We start from the raw sequence: 15,902 nt of genomic DNA on the forward strand, positions 1-15,902 counted from the left end.
TGAAATATGTACAATGATGGCACAGTTAGAATAGATAATTCAGTAAATATTTCTTTGCATGATATTCTTTGATGTACCCCTTTTATGCATCTAATAATTTTCTTTTGCTGTAGAAATACTTTTTCTATTTGAGTTGAGCCTACCCAAAATATCAACCCATAGGATATATTTGATTGTATCAAACCATAGTAAACCAATAACAGCACGTCCATTGACACTGTATTCTTCAATTGCCTTAGTACAAAGCAGTTTTTACTCAGTTTATTACATAAGCTGTTAATATGGGTTTCCCAGCTTAGTTTATGGTCCAAGGTAATACCTAGAAACTTCGTTGATGTAACCTGTTCAATACTTTTGCCATCGATTCTAATCAGGGAGCAGAACGTATTATTGATGTTTTTTGGAATGAATGAAATAAAATTTGATTTTTCTCTGTTCACACACAAGCCCGTACTGGTACACCATGTGTGAAATTGGTTTGCAACGGTGTTGGCAGTTTCTACTGTTTTTGCTAAGTTGTTTTCTCTCACTATCATAGTTGTGTCGTGAGCATACATTATTTTGTGCGCTTGTTTGCATGTTGAGGTGATATCATTGACAAAAATAGTGAACAGTACTGGACCCAGTAGCGATCCTTGCGGTACCCCTACATTTACAGTTTCCTCTTCCTATTTTGCATTACCCAGTATCAATACTTGTTTTCGATTTTCGAGATACGATGTGAGCCAATTTAGTGGCGTCCCTCTAACACCAATGTGATAGAGTTTCTCAACTAGGAGATTGTGATCAACCGTATCAAACGCTTCACTCAGATCAAAGAAGAGTACAATAGAGCTGTTTTTTGAGTTCAAATCATCATATAGTATGTTCATTGACTGGTCAAAAAAAAGTTTGACAGTGAGATGTCTTTCAAATCCCACATCATGTGTAAGGAGTCAAAGGTAAATGTATTCGTTGTCTGTAACTCCAGATAATTGAACAATATTAACTGTAATAATAATAATTGTAATTTATTGAACAAAATTACAATTTTGCTCAACTGGCTATTGACCGAAGTCGTTCTGCCTTGCTTTGAAATAAAATTAACTTCATTAAAACACTTGTGAATTACTGTATTTTTCAAGTTCGGACTTGAACTATTATGATATATGGTTCGAATTCTTTAAAAGATAATTTTAATTTAATTAGTTCTTTCAGAGGTTTCAAACCATATTATATTAGACAACTTTAGACCGAACTGATAAAATTCACCATGAAACATTGTCAGCCAATATTTATTAGGAGTTTTCATAGTGAGAAAGCCGAGTTGGTCAGTGAAACATCATTTTTATACAGATCTGGGGGTATAGCGAAGATATAGACAAAATAAATTTAAAAAAATTTACCTGGAGAATTTCCTTGACTTTGGTTCTGAGTGATACGAATTCTGGGAAGTTCTTGTCATAAAAATCGTCTAGAGCCCTCATGTATTTCGAATAAGAAATGAGCCAGTTAATAGATGGGAAATGTTTACGCTGGGCAAGTTTTTTATCCAAACCCCAGAACACTTGTACGATACCTGTAACAAAACTCCTATGATTAATAGATTAAAGTAAATTGAAAATTTATTGTTCACCTAAAGTTGCTGAAGTAACGGGATCTGAAAAGTCACCACCGGGTGGAGATACTGCTCCTACAATAGAAACCGATCCTTCTCTGTCAGGGTTACCCAAACATTTGACGCGACCAGCACGTTCATAGAAAGAGGCAAGACGAGCACCCAAATAGGCTGGGTAACCGGAATCAGCAGGCATTTCAGCCAAACGTCCTGCAAAAGACAATCACTATGCTTTACCTTGTTGAAGTCAAACAGCATAACTATTAAAAACTGAGGGTAAAAACCAAATAGTATTTATTTGAAAGAGGAAACCCTATTGTACAAACATATTCATAATAATAACAAAAAATAAGTTTTATAAATATTATAATAAGCTGTTTGAAATTACAGTAACATAATATTGACACATTATTTCCAAGAAATCAAGAGTCATTTCGGTTAGAAACTGAACTTGTGAAACTCTGTAGTGACACTTTGAACACAATATTTGTATTTTGTGACGTGCTTTTAAAAACAACCTATTCTGACAATGTTTTCATGTAGGACTACAAATTCTCTGTGAAGTAAATAAACGTATCCATCTACCTATCAGCAATTATCAATAACAATAAGATTTTCTTATTTGTTACGACCAATTTCGGTTTATTAAACCATTCTCAGTTTACTTGATTGAACAAATTAGGTCTTGTGTTATTATAGTGATAAATATCCAAATTGTAAACATAACTTTGGAAATTTTGCAACGGCCAGGTTATTTATAATTTCAAAAATGAAAGTTTTTGAGGGAAATCTACTGAGGAGAATTTAGCATAAATGTTCCAGTTACTTTAAAAATACATTTAACCATTTCAGAGTTCAAAATCTCAAACTGACCATTACTATCCAATGATTGAACTATTTTTTCTCAAATCATGTAAAAAATAAACATAAATTAGAAATATGGGGGTATATATTATAATTACAATGACTTCATCTATCATCTTGAATTTTGCTATCAGTAATTTCAGTAATTCTATTAATAAAATCCCTAACAAGTGAGTTTATTCAAACTTTCCGTTGTCGTGTATAGAATTTTTGCCGTTAACCATTTGAAATTCAACATTAACATGTTTAAATAGACTAGAACTATTAGGTTACCTGAAATTTCTCTCAAAGCTTCAGCCCAACGTGATGTAGAGTCAGCCATCATAGAAACGTTGTAACCCATATCACGGAAATATTCAGACAGGGTAATACCAGTATAAATAGAAGCCTCACGGGCAGCGACAGGCATGTTGGAGGTGTTTGCAACCAAGGCGGTACGTTTCATGATAGATTCGGTCTCACCACCAATTTCCACAGTCAGTTCAGGGAAATCTCTCAATACTTCAGACATCTCATTACCTGAAATTGTTGTTGAAGCCAATAATAAAAAAAAAGATGACTTTGATTCATTTCCTACCTCTCTCTCCACAACCTACATACACAATGACATCAGAGTTGGAATACTTGGAAAGTGACTGGGAAATTACAGTTTTACCACAACCGAAAGCACCGGGAATAGCAGTGGTTCCTCCTTGCACACATCTAGAATTCGAATTCAAAATTATCAACAAATGTTTGATATCACTGAAAAGTTTAGTACATGAATATCGATTTCACAGTCATCACATAACAGTATTGCAAAAAAGCCTAACTCATTTTCTTGAAAAGAACTGTTGAAGAATTTTGTATTTCAACTCTCCTTGAATTCTTCATTTTTGAAGTTTTCCTATAAAAACCTACTAGTTGCTTGTAACTGTAAATCAAAATGATTCAGCTGGTGATTCAAAATCTTCAACTGTGACATTTACTATATATCTTGTTTCATTTTAATTTAAACTATTTCGTGGAGTCTTGTTTTTGTTATGTGATTATTCCTATACAAATGTAAATTTGTCTTCAAGGGAAATGAATGAAATGTAAAAAATTGTTGATGCTTTTTCATCTGTTATGTCTAAAAATTTATATTATTTAAAGCTATAACTACAGAAACACTGTTCATTTTAAATATGTTTGTGTTTTATTCCTAAATGCAATTCATGAAATTTCTACAACCAAATCTTGAGAAATAAGTCACTTGATAGAAAATAACTTACGGGAAAAGAGAGTCCAATACACGCTGTCCTGTGAGAAGCGGGTGATTGGCTGGGAGTTTTTCACTAACAGGTCTTGCCTGTCGAACTGGCCAGACTTGTAACATAGTGTATTTTGACCTTTCTCCATCAAATTCAGTTTCCAATACAACTTCCTGTCAAAGCACATTACCATAAATAATTGCATCACATAATTATATTTCCCTACTTACATCAACGGTATAGTTTCCTGGTTCTGCCACGTATGTAACTGTTCCCTTAGATTTTGGTGGGAGGATCATTTTGTGCTTAACAAGGGTGTTTTCGTGGACCATACCATAAATATCTCCACCTGTCAAGTGGGATCCCAACTGAAATGATAAAATTAGATGAGTCTATACAAACAGATTGGACAGACTTACCTTGATGTTGATTGGGTTGAATTCCCATTTGATAGTTCTGGAGAGTGAAGGCACGTTCACACCCTTGGGAATGTAGATACTTTCCGTCATGTCGCAGATGTCTTTCAGCGGACGTTGGATACCATCAAAGATGGAACCCATAATACCTGGCCCAAGTTCCACAGATAGAGGTTTACCGGTACGCAACACAGGATCTCCCACCGTTACTCCAGAAGTTTCTTCATATACCTAAAATGTAATTAGAGTAAAAAAAATTGTTTTGGGGCCCTAAGGAGTTTAATTTACCTGAATGGTGGCCATATCACCTTCCAGACGGATAATTTCGCCTACTAACTCATAGTATCCTACTCGAACCAATTCATACATAGCTGATCCTGACATTTTCTCGGCCGTAACGACTAGAACAAAAGTTACATGAAAACTTATAAATTATATTGAGGAAAAACATACCTGGGCCAGATACAGCATGGACATATCCATACTGTGATTCCTGTTCCTCATCAGCAATTAATCTCGACATTATGAATGTAGGCCTGGAAATATGAAATTAAATTATTCACATAGATGAGAATTTGACAATATTCTATACCCGTGGGATCAAAAAGTACACTAATTTGAAAAGAGAGTTGTGAAATAATCAAGAGATAATTAACAGTCACATGACAAACTAAACCCTTAGTACAAACCACAATAAAAGGTTTGCTAGCTGTCATATGTGTACAAAATCATGTGCCAACTGTCAATTGGGTTGGGCCGCACCTCTGAAATGGTGCAACAAACACTATATTCTTATGGACTACGCCTTCATAATATCGCTTTGAAGCAAAAAGGATGTTTTTGAAGGGTTAATAATGAATAGAGCATAAAATGTATTGTTCCAAAGCAAGTTCACAATAAACACGAAGTCATTAATTACTTTCCTACACAACTTCTCAGAAAAGAAACCCAAAGATGATAAAAATCAATAGGAATATTCTTGAACGGAAAAGATGAATGGAATCGATTATATGAAATATTTTATGGTTCGGACTAAGAAGAAATGTTGAAAGCTTAAAAATTACCTAGAAAAAACTCACTTGTATCACTTTCAACCTCACCCAGTCAATTCACAACTCGCAAGACGACGGACTATCAACTTTTAACCAAGCAAGTAAATTTGTCACAAGACAGTCAGCTGACTGTCTAACAATTGCTGACAAATGACATCCCACGATATTGTTTTTTTGTGGGAAACAATATATACGTTTTTTTACTAGTCCTAGTTCATAATCGTGGATATTTGTATCTTCGAAATAGGGTATCATTAAATTATCACCTGAAGATGATCACAAATGCAATCAAAACGTCGTAGAATCCCATTCGTCTTTTTTTAAAATACTAATTTTAACTAATCCAATCTGTGTAAAAAAAGGTGTAAAATATTTATTGATGTACACAATAGAATAAAACTATGCAATAAAATTCCCATTAGCCTAAAAAAGTTTTTCGTCATTCCTTAATAAATTATCGTGGGTGGTTGATTCTATCTATTCAATCATCTGTTATGTGAAACAGTGGCCGGACTATCGATTTTGACTGCTTATTGTACAAACTGTTCTAGGAATCGTTCATTGGAAGGTAAGATCTCGTTAAGGCATTTTGAGGGTTTTTGTTATCATAAGGGTGACAGCTGGTTATCGGATAAACAGATTTTGATCAAACCAAAATGAATTTCACCAAATTTTCAGACTTGCCAAAAAACTTTCTCCTAGTGGTGTCTGGTGAACAAATAAATCATTAATCGTTATTTCACGCAGTAATTTTTCACAGAGAGCGCGCTTCTTTCGTTAAAACTTTTGTTCTTCTATGAATTCCATATTATTGTTAATTGGGAAATCAAAATTTAAAGTAGGTATTCTTCTATTATTGTTGATAGTTTTCAATATTCTTGATATTCATTAGATAACTATGAGTGACGTTGGCGTTTGGAAGGGAAGTTATTCAAATTCAAGCAGAAATCGTAGACTACAAATCTGAACGTTTTAAAGAAAAAAAGAGACGGCGCGGCGTTGAAAACAAAACCCTCTTTATTAGGGAGCAGGGAGTCACAAATCATTGACATTTGACAGTGACAGGTGACAGTGACACATTGATATTGATAGACGTCAATTAGACAGTCAATATAATGAGTCATTTTTAATTTAGTTTTGAATTTGAGTTTATACACAAAAATGGAGTGGCTTTTTGGAAAGAAAGTTACACCTGAAGAGCTTTTACGCAAAAACCAAAGAGCCCTTAACAAGGCAATGAGAGATTTAGACAGAGAAAGGCAGAAAATGGAACAACAAGAAAAGAAAATAATTAATGATATTAAAAAGCTAGCCAAAGAAGGACAAATGGTAAGACCTTTTCAAAATTACTATTTTATCACTAATTGTATAATCAATAGGATGCCGTAAAAATTATGGCAAGAGATTTGGTTAGAACTAGAAGATATGTTAAAAAATTCATGCTTATGAAAGCGAACATTCAAGCAGTTTCCCTCAAAATACAAACTCTTCGATCTCAAAACGCTATGGCACAAGCCATGAAAGGTGTTACTAAAGCTATGGCAAGCATGAATCGCCAGCTGAATTTGCCTCAGATTCAAAGAATATTACAAGAATTTGAAAAACAGTCGGAAATCATGGACATGAAGGAAGAAGTCATGAACGATGCTATTGATGACGCAATGGAAGGCGATGACGACGAAGAAGAAAGGTTTGTAATAATTATAATTGTTATAAATCATTTCACTACTTGATGTACAAGTTCCACAAGACTCTGTATTAGGTCCAATGCTGTCCATATTGTACACTGGTAATATGGATTGAAAAACGTGTAATATTTCTTTGATATATGCTGTGATCAAAAGTATGCTTATTACAAAATTATTGGCATCAACTTCGGAGTTCTTTGCTCTTTTCATTGTTCTGAATTGCTTACTAAACAAACAATTTTCAGTGACGCTGTTGTTAACCAAGTCCTAGACGAACTGGGTCTTCAACTCACGGACACTCTGTCTGGCTTGCCCCAAACTGGAGGCGCCTTACCTACTGGTCAGAAACAGCCCGTAGCAGCTGCAGCTGCATCTGGTGGAAATGGAGGAGGATTATCAGATGCCGACGCTGATCTTCAAGCTAGGTTAGATAATTTGAGAAGGGAATGAATTAGGTATCTCATCTGCTAAGAAAAGGTTTCTCTAAGAAAATGAAGGCCTCACAGACGAAAGTGTAGTTTGATCCTAGTTGGTTTATTTGGGAAATAAAACCAGTCCGATTACCGTTAAAGAGATACATGCTCCAAGGAAATAATTTGAGACATTTACCACTCCCAAGGCTCCTTACACAGTGAAATCTAGTAAATGCCTGAGGAAAAACAACTACTTCTCTGCCTAATCCAATGTTCATCATGGCATCTAGGAAAGTAGTTTTCATGTGAATTTTTATTAATTTTCTTGGATCATGTAATAAAATTGAATAAGCTAACAAGGAAGACATAGTATTCACATTATTTGAATATTAAAAAATAGTTTTCAGCTTTAACTATTAAAAAATAGTTTTCAGCTTTAAAATATATTTTTGACAGCTTTAATTTACTCACTTAAGAGGATAAAATAACACATTTGGTAGTTCAAATCGACTTGCTGAATAGTTAACATCCTCAAATGTAGTCACTAATAACATGCTTCCACAGTCCAAATAACTAATTACTTACACTGTGGTTCAGTGAAGTTTTTTTCAATTAATGTTTTTTTTTCTCTATCAGAATAACATTGAGATATAATAGCTACACCGATCTTTTCATTTTCTTAGATGTAACTAATGTGCTTGAAAAAATAATATGATTCGTAAGTAGTATTAAATATTGTTGAAGTACTTGTTATATTTCACTATTATTTACTATTTTTATAATATATTATATAATTTTTTCGACTGTTTTGGCACAATTTACCTCTGTTCCTAACCCAAACGTCTTAATTATAAAAAAAAATGACTGCTGAATGGGATCTTGCTTCCATTTTCTGAAAATTCACTGTATAAACTTCAAAAAATTCTCAAATATAAAATTATTTAGTGACACCTATTGAAATAATTTTCACCCATATAAACCCTTTCCATATTCAAGTGAATTAAAAGTACAGTGAAGTTTTTTGGTGTCCAACAGGTATCGGTACAAAAACTAGTATATGAAGTACATAAAAAATTGAAAAACAAGGCATCAAGTATTATATTGAGAAGTAAGTAGATTTGAATGAGTGTCATGAAAAAGATGGGGGGAAAACGAAGCTGCAGTGTTTTTTGGAGACTTGGAAGAAATGAACAAATCGGCCTGATAATGTATCAATTTCTCTATACCATTGGTCACATATCTGCAGTGTCTATTTTTAATCTATTGACTTGTTGAGTATATCATATATCCCCAAACTAATTTGGATGCCTCTATAACAGAAACTTCTGTTGTTGATAAATATCTATACTTACCTAATGTTTCAATTTTCAAGCAACAAGTTAGCAAGGTGAAAACATTTTGTTTGATATTTATCCAACATACATAATTCACTTGGTCAATTAATACCAATCCAAAAAATAATTACATTCAATCAGAGAATATCATCTTGAGGCAGTTTATTAAACGAGAAATAGATATTCTCAAGTATTCATTGACTGAAGGATTCCAAAAATTGTGTTGGGACATGGACAAAAAACTCTGGAGTATACATATGTTTTTATTATGTACAATAATTTCAACTATATATCAACCATTTAATGTATATTCGAATTGAAATAGAGTCCCATTTCAAAATCTGTACAACAAATTAAAAAATATCAACTATAAAGTAAAAATAAGATAAAAAATATATAACAAATACTCAATATTCATAACTTACGTTTCACAACATAGTTATTATTACACTTACTAGGATGGCAATTCGTTTGATACATACAAAATCCCATTCTTTTTCAGTATGGCTTTCAATTCTCTATTTTCTCTCTCCAAAGCTGTGGTTTTCACTTTCAACGCCTCCATTTCTTGCTCCTTTTGTTTGTACTCCCGTGACATGGCTTCATATTTATTTTCAGTCTCCCTTAATTCCATTATATAGTCGCAGGCTTTTGCCAGGATGCCTCCTTTGGATAGACCGTCGTAGTTACCACTGGTTCGTAATTCGTTCGGCGAATTATCCGGTATGATGGTCGCCAATTTGGTTATCCAGTTATTAATTTTGTCTCGGCGTCTCCTTTCCACTTCGTTATGAGTCGCTCGTCTACGTTCGTCCCTCTAAATAATAATGATTTATCACAGCTTATATTATATTGAAATTATATTTTATGAAATACAGACAGACAGTCATGATTCGCAAAAAGACAGTAAAAAATTGCAATAAACTCGCCACAATATAAACCTTGTGAATCCAAATACATTAAAGTGAGATAAAATAATTTTACAAAATTTGTATGATTCCAAATCAAAATGATAGAATATAACATTTATTCGCCATTATTATAGAAATAGAAATAGTTTTATTCATCACTAAAATTTTCACACATACAGATTTACAAGATTAAATACATGAGAATACTTATTGAACTAGACAAAAAAGTCTAGTCAACAAGAAACCTTGTAGTTCATTCCTCATTACAGTTCTACTTTTATTGATCCATATAAAAATTGTTATTTTATTCAAGCATTTAATACCCAAGTATTTTGGGGAATTCTGACTCACACACAAGCGAGAGTAGGGGTGGTATAAAGTATCCTCACCCTGAGTAGCGTAATTATGTATATCATAGTTTTTTGGATATAGGTTTTTATTATCATAGATGAATAACACTAGCTGTAATATGCAGAGGCACGGCAATGGTAACGGTGTACAAAAGTCCAGTGGACGAGACTTGTCCATACAGCGAATGACCCATTTCTGAACCTTAAAAATGCCGTCACTATATGCAGAGTTACCCCAGAAGATCAATCCATTCTGTAGCCTTGATTGTACCAGTCCATGATACATGAGTTTTATAACTTCTGTAGAAACAGTGTCTCGCAGATTCCGAATTGCGTAGTTTCCACTGCCAACCTTTACACATAAACTGTCGATATGTGCCTCCATGTTAGTTTTTGATCCAGGAGTATTCCTAAAAATCTAGCTACCTGACAGTATTCCAGAGTTTCACCACACATATTGATGTTGTTCATTAGATCTAGATTTGAGGTACTGTTTTTTGGTAAGAAATAGATGAACTTGGTTTTCTTTATATTGCAGACAAGGTCATTGTTGCTACAGATGCTACAGATATAAGTCAAGTATCAAATGCAGTCAGAAATGAGTAAAAGAGTGGTATAAATTTCAAAATATAGTCACTTATGGAAAGAAAATAAAATGAAAATTTGTATATGTACACAGACACATAAAAACCTTATTTTTTTAAAACATATTTTCAAAGACGTAAATTTTAATGACTCCTTTTCAAAAATAATCATCTTAAAAAAACTTTTATTGTCCAAACAGGCACTAGACCCCCATTACAGGACACAATACAATTCTGGGATGACATTGTTGAATATAGAAAATATATACATATCATAATAGTAATAATACATTCATGGAATATTAAATAAAAAAGGAAAAAAAATTAACAAATATCAAGTAAGTGTTTGATGATTTGCAAAACATAATACACAGTTTTGGGATAAAAGTGTTGAATATAAAAACATTCATATAGGTAACAATAATATCTTCATTGAAAAAAACCAAATTTTAAATGAGTATTTGTTGCTTCGCAAACAGAATGGTTTTTATCTCTTTATTGAATATATTCAATGGTGTTGAATAAATGTCTACTTTCTGTCACAGTTGATTAAATTTATAGCAAATAGCAAATTGGGGGCTATCAACTGAGTACAAAAGAGTTTTTATATCTCAAAAAAGACTTATTAGACTAATATTCAATTTGGAACATAGGGAATCCTGTAGATCCACTTTTAAAGAGCACCGTATTCTACCATTCCATTCCATATTTATCCTAAAATGCGTAACATTTGTGAAAAATAACTTTGCTGAATTCAGCATATTGAGAAGAAATAATAATTACTCTTCAAGAAAATTTATTCTTGATATACCAAAGCATAAGACAGCAACCTTCAAAAAATCAACTCTCTATAACTGTATATCAATCTACAACAAGCTGCCAAAGTTTCTTAAAGACATTAGCAGCTATGACAATTTCAAGAACAAAACAAAGAAATATCTTTTACAAAATTGCTTCTATACTATGGAAGAATTTTTCGAGCACTGAATATTTACAAGTGGTGTGTGTGTTAGCAAATATTTATGTATAGATATATGTTTATTTTAATATTTACGTTCCTTTTGTGAAGCTATTTGTTGTTATAAGTTTGTAATTGTTATTCCTGGCATCTCTATATTTTATATACATATATATTTTGACTCATTTATGTTAGTATACCTATTCTGTGACCTGCCATTTGTACTGAGTGTATTCAATATGGTTAATAAATACTACTACTACTACAAATAAGGGAGATTTGAATAACATATTGGTTCTAGGTGTTGGCAGGTAAAACATTTTTGGGAACAATAGCATTTCCCTAATATAAGGATTCAACTTTATTTTGAAATATATCTAATAATATGTTCATGTTCCGCATTATAATAATTTTGTTTTCAAAAATAAGTCGACTACTGTTTCGAAGTCGTCTGTATTCAAAGTTTATTCCATTTGTTTAACAACGAGGAAGGCTTTATTCAGATTTGTGTCTTCATATTCAAACTCTTATTTAAATGAGTGCCTAATAAGGTTATTTGATGTTTAAAATCAATCTATTTTTCAGACACCAGGACACCAGTCTGAACGAATATCATTATTGTGATGTCGTTGACAAACATTCTTACATAAACGTGGTCTAGATGAAATTGAAAGAGTTATATTTTTAGGAGTGAAAGTTTTTGGCTTTCTACTCCTCCATCTTTGAAATTGATTACTTTCTTCCTTTCTTTGGAAGGTTCCCAAATTTTTTGTATCAAGATGGAGTTGTAGAAAGCCAAAAACCTTTCCCGAAAATGGTCTACATATTATTGAATGACTATTTACATGAAGAAGAAACAAGAAAAGACCAAGAACTTTGTTACACTCAGTTTTACAAACTGACTGTGAGTTATTGTATCTTACTATCGAGGTTTAATCTGTCATATGATGAAGAAGAACACATTAATCATGGTCTGCAATATTGAGTAGCTCTTGAAAAATGGGGTACTCCATAACTCATTGTATAGTGTATAGTGTATACTTTTTATATCAACCTTAAATTATAAAAAAACTTCTCCTCATTCAGTTTGTACTCCAAACATTAGTTATGAAATACATTTTTTTGTATGAAGATGGAGATGACGAAACTGCAGTAACAACATGCGTTACAAATAAAAGTGTTAAAATAACGTAGAAAGTTTCATTTCTCATTTTTCATAAAGCCAAAACCTTTCTTTTCTAAAAATTCAAAAATATTTGTGGAAATCGCTTGTGTTAATAAATTGAAAAACTTTGTATAGGTCCATTCAATCATCTTACTAGTAATTATTAGAAGTAACCAAGCTTACCTAAAAACAGAAAAAACTTTTATTGTGGAAAGAAAAAGAAATGTTGTGAAACTAGCAGAAAAAATATACTATTGCAGAACCAGTTTTTTACATATATACCAATTTGATATATTAATTAAGCTACAAGAGTCCATTGCAAATTCATGAAAAATTATTACTCAACCAACTTTTCAGTTGATGCATGTTTCGGATTCCACACTTTTTTGAAAATCCTGCATAATATGCGGAAAGTGCTATTCATGACCAAATAAAAAGTAATGTTAACTTTGCTAAACAGAATTTATTTATGTATCTGAAAAAATATTGTGTGAATAAGTTGAGAAGGAACAGAAAAAATTTCTGAAATTTATTAGCTCAAAATTGATAAAATAAACTCACTGAGAGGCTTAAACAGATAATTCATTTTATTTCTTTAGCAAAATGCAGGCCACACAATTCCATACAATTTCTGTACAAACTCTTGAACAACAAAATGGATTCCCGTGAACTACTATCCTAAATCAACTTATTTGTGCCTCGAAAAAATGCAGTTTTATGTATAAACGGGTGCAAACTGCACAATGTGCATGAATTATAACAAAATTTGTGACTATCGTGATATATTCTCTTATACTTCAGTTGAGTTGAAAAATAAACTTAGAGCACATATTAATTGTTACTGGTAAGTTAATTTATGTTTTCACACATACTCGATTTTATTTCTCATTCAATATTTCTCTGTAAATGATTGTTACTGTTGGGCAATGAATGCTTCATTATTATTGTGAATGGATTGACCCGTTACTTGATGGAAATTAATAACTCCCTCTCTTCCTCACCAGCTTTCTACTGAGGAAGCTACGGTATTAGAGAAATGCGTCTAGAAAAAAAATGTTTGTGAAAATTGTTCAATTATTATCATGGATAGCTTCATTATTATTATGGTACACCATCCTGATGAAAATTAGGCATTTTGTTTTTTAGTTGCGAATACACTATTGAAATAATAATTTCGTTATTAAATAATGAACTCGGAGCCGTTTCATTGCAGGGTGTAATTGATTATAAATTAGAAATTTTTACAAGTCTATGAAGCAACTCCAAAGATAGTTTGTGTAGAAAAAATAAACAAACCATAATATGAAAACAGAACAAGATGACCCAGTGAATCAATTCTTTACCTTTTTGATGTTGGTAACGACACTGTTATTAGTTTCGAGAAGCGAAGACCTAGGTGCTATTGCTCGGGTTCCACCAGGTGATGACGTAAACACTTCATTTGCATTTCCTATCACAAAAAGTTGTCCATTCAAATTGCTTGTCAATACTTGAGGCACTGCTGCGTTTGTATAACCGGTTGACCCAGCGGTTACTATTTGGGGGACTGCTTCAACACCATTGTCATCAACTTGTAACACTCGATAGGTTATCATATTTCCTGAAATTAGTAGAGTAGCTCATTTGATCATAATGCAAAATATAGTATGATTATGGCAAGTCACATATACAGAAAACATTGTTCAGATTCTTGAGATTACTAAAAGGGTTTACAATACATGCAAATTTCAAATATTGAAACTGTGATATGACTTGTCTTTACAAAATTTGAATACACCTTTTTCAAAAATCCTACCTTCAGGTGATCGAAGAGAATACTGCACCTCATGCTCTCCAGGAGTTTCTAATAAAGTTTGAGGAGAGAGATGATCTACATTGCCCTCATCATCACTATCTATTACTTGTCCTTTGATATGAATTTCATCCAACATTAATTTACTATCCACTTCGCCAGAATCTCTGTAAAACGAATTGTTTGTTTATCTTTATCAATAATATTTATCTAATTAACATATTCTGGGGTACCCTGCAAAAGCCTAATTTGACCTTGTCACAATCGGGTCATTACATAACAGTTTAGCAAACAGTTTTTTTCTATTATTCACCTTACCCTGGCTCTAACGGATCTAGCATATCCATAGTTCGGAATTCCTATGAAATGTACAAAACAATTTTGAATTTTCCTTCAATTTTGGTCACGGGGCCAATGTTCAGGTCATGTGATGCGATGGCACCTGTACAAGGAATGTGCGCATGCTCGAGAGGGGATGTTTCCGTTGATATTCTGTGTTGTTGGAAAATAAATATTTTTTTTATTAAACGTAAAATTTCAATGGATTAATCTATTGGTTCATTCGAAACGTTAGCGCATTTTTATTGGTTAATGTAATCCATCAGACATACCTAGCAAATACATTTCTTAATATCAAGTGAAAGCCATATACGAACACGAGTGAAAAAAAAGTGTTCCAAATAAAATCACTATTCAGTATAGTAATGTTAAAAAATAATTTTATTTCAAACATTTCACATTTTCTGTCGCAGAAAATATCAACAGTCGTTTGACTTTACAAATTCATTCTGCGAATAAGGAAAATTTTGCCCGAATGAGCTAGCATATTGCACCAAAAGAGGGCAGAGTCAAGAAAGGAAGAGATAGAAAGGAACATTTTTCCTTTTAAAAAATTTCATTGGTCAAATGAATTTTTTAACTATCAAAAAAGTAAAATTGTGTGAGAAAGTATTCAGATGAATGCATAGAACCTTTAATTGAATACCATTTTTTTGTTGGTCAACAATTAAAGTATTCCTATTGAAAACACTTTCCCAAGAGTAGAACAAAAAATTACGAAACATACTAAAATTCATTGTCAAAAATTGACAATGAAATATCAACATCATATGGCAACTAACACTGATGATGAATACACGAAGTAGCCAACTCAGAAAAAATACGTTTAGCTCAAATGAAATCGTTATTCGATATGGCCTATTAAAAATGGAAGAAGAAAAGTAGGAGAAGCAGGAGCACCGTTTCAATTTTCCTTTAGAAAAATTAAAAATTTTTCTATAACATTTTATTTTTTAGATTCACACTAGAGCGAATCGGCTGCACAAAACCAAATGTTATTTATACATCGCAAAATGTTTAAGAGATTTATGTTAATTCATATTTCATAACTGATTCCGTTGTCTTAATGTGCTAACGTTTTGAATGGACCAATAAATGAATCCATCGTATCCTTCATTGTTGACATCAGGAAATTTAAAAACTTGTCTTAACATTTAGTAGTATTTTTTTTGCACACCACCCTAAATCATATTGAATAAATCAAAAT

General features: G+C 32.4%; 3 protein-coding genes across 6 annotated transcripts in view; 1 reads left to right on the forward strand and 2 right to left on the reverse strand.

Annotated features, from left to right (window-relative positions):
• Window positions 1–5,325, reverse strand: part of LOC111502435 (V-type proton ATPase catalytic subunit A) — a 7,158-nt gene extending 1,833 nt beyond the window's left edge. The window contains exons 1-10 of one of the 3 annotated variants that reach the window (XM_023156515.2): window positions 5,189–5,325; window positions 4,563–4,645; window positions 4,398–4,510; window positions 4,113–4,340; window positions 3,924–4,061; window positions 3,715–3,866; window positions 3,039–3,163; window positions 2,735–2,980; window positions 1,616–1,807; window positions 1,386–1,558 (exon numbers count right to left, since the gene is read on the reverse strand). In XM_023156515.2, the coding sequence (XP_023012283.1) occupies window positions 1,386–1,558; window positions 1,616–1,807; window positions 2,735–2,980; window positions 3,039–3,163; window positions 3,715–3,866; window positions 3,924–4,061; window positions 4,113–4,340; window positions 4,398–4,510; window positions 4,563–4,632 (1,437 nt within the window). In that variant the 5' untranslated portion in view covers window positions 4,633–4,645; window positions 5,189–5,325. Of the gene's footprint in view, window positions 1–1,385; window positions 1,559–1,615; window positions 1,808–2,734; window positions 2,981–3,038; window positions 3,164–3,714; window positions 3,867–3,923; window positions 4,062–4,112; window positions 4,341–4,397; window positions 4,511–4,562; window positions 4,646–4,701; window positions 4,829–5,173 lie in introns of those variants that run through there. The other 2 variants (XM_023156516.2, XM_023156517.2) reach the window with 2 other exon arrangements.
• A 919-nt stretch (window positions 5,326–6,244) lies between these two features.
• On the forward strand, window positions 6,245–8,061 carry Vps2 (Vacuolar protein sorting 2). Its single transcript, XM_023156520.2, has 3 exons — window positions 6,245–6,490; window positions 6,541–6,851; window positions 7,095–8,061. The coding sequence occupies exons 1-3, from the start codon at window positions 6,323–6,325 to the stop codon at window positions 7,297–7,299; spliced, it is 684 nt and encodes a 227-aa protein (XP_023012288.1). The 5' UTR covers window positions 6,245–6,322; the 3' UTR covers window positions 7,300–8,061.
• Window positions 8,062–8,846: 785 nt separating this feature from the next.
• Usf (upstream transcription factor usf) lies at window positions 8,847–14,906 on the reverse strand. 2 transcript variants are annotated; one of them, XM_023156518.2, is made up of 4 exons: window positions 14,675–14,906; window positions 14,360–14,523; window positions 13,908–14,164; window positions 8,847–9,413 (listed from the first exon to the last, which is right to left on the reverse strand). In XM_023156518.2, exons 1-4 carry the CDS (start codon window positions 14,701–14,703, stop codon window positions 9,051–9,053), a joined length of 813 nt encoding a protein of 270 aa, XP_023012286.1. In that variant the 5' UTR covers window positions 14,704–14,906; the 3' UTR covers window positions 8,847–9,050. The 2 variants fall into 2 exon arrangements, with proteins under 2 accessions (XP_023012286.1, XP_023012287.1); XM_023156519.2 differs by having other exon boundaries at window positions 14,670–14,904.
• Window positions 14,907–15,902: the final 996 nt, after the last annotated feature.

Source organism: Leptinotarsa decemlineata, unplaced genomic scaffold (assembly GCF_025532065.1).
Source record: "Leptinotarsa decemlineata unplaced genomic scaffold, Ldec_3_MD MMD2_tig00026314_RagTag_RagTag, whole genome shotgun sequence".
Taxonomy (NCBI): domain Eukaryota; kingdom Metazoa; phylum Arthropoda; class Insecta; order Coleoptera; family Chrysomelidae; genus Leptinotarsa; species Leptinotarsa decemlineata.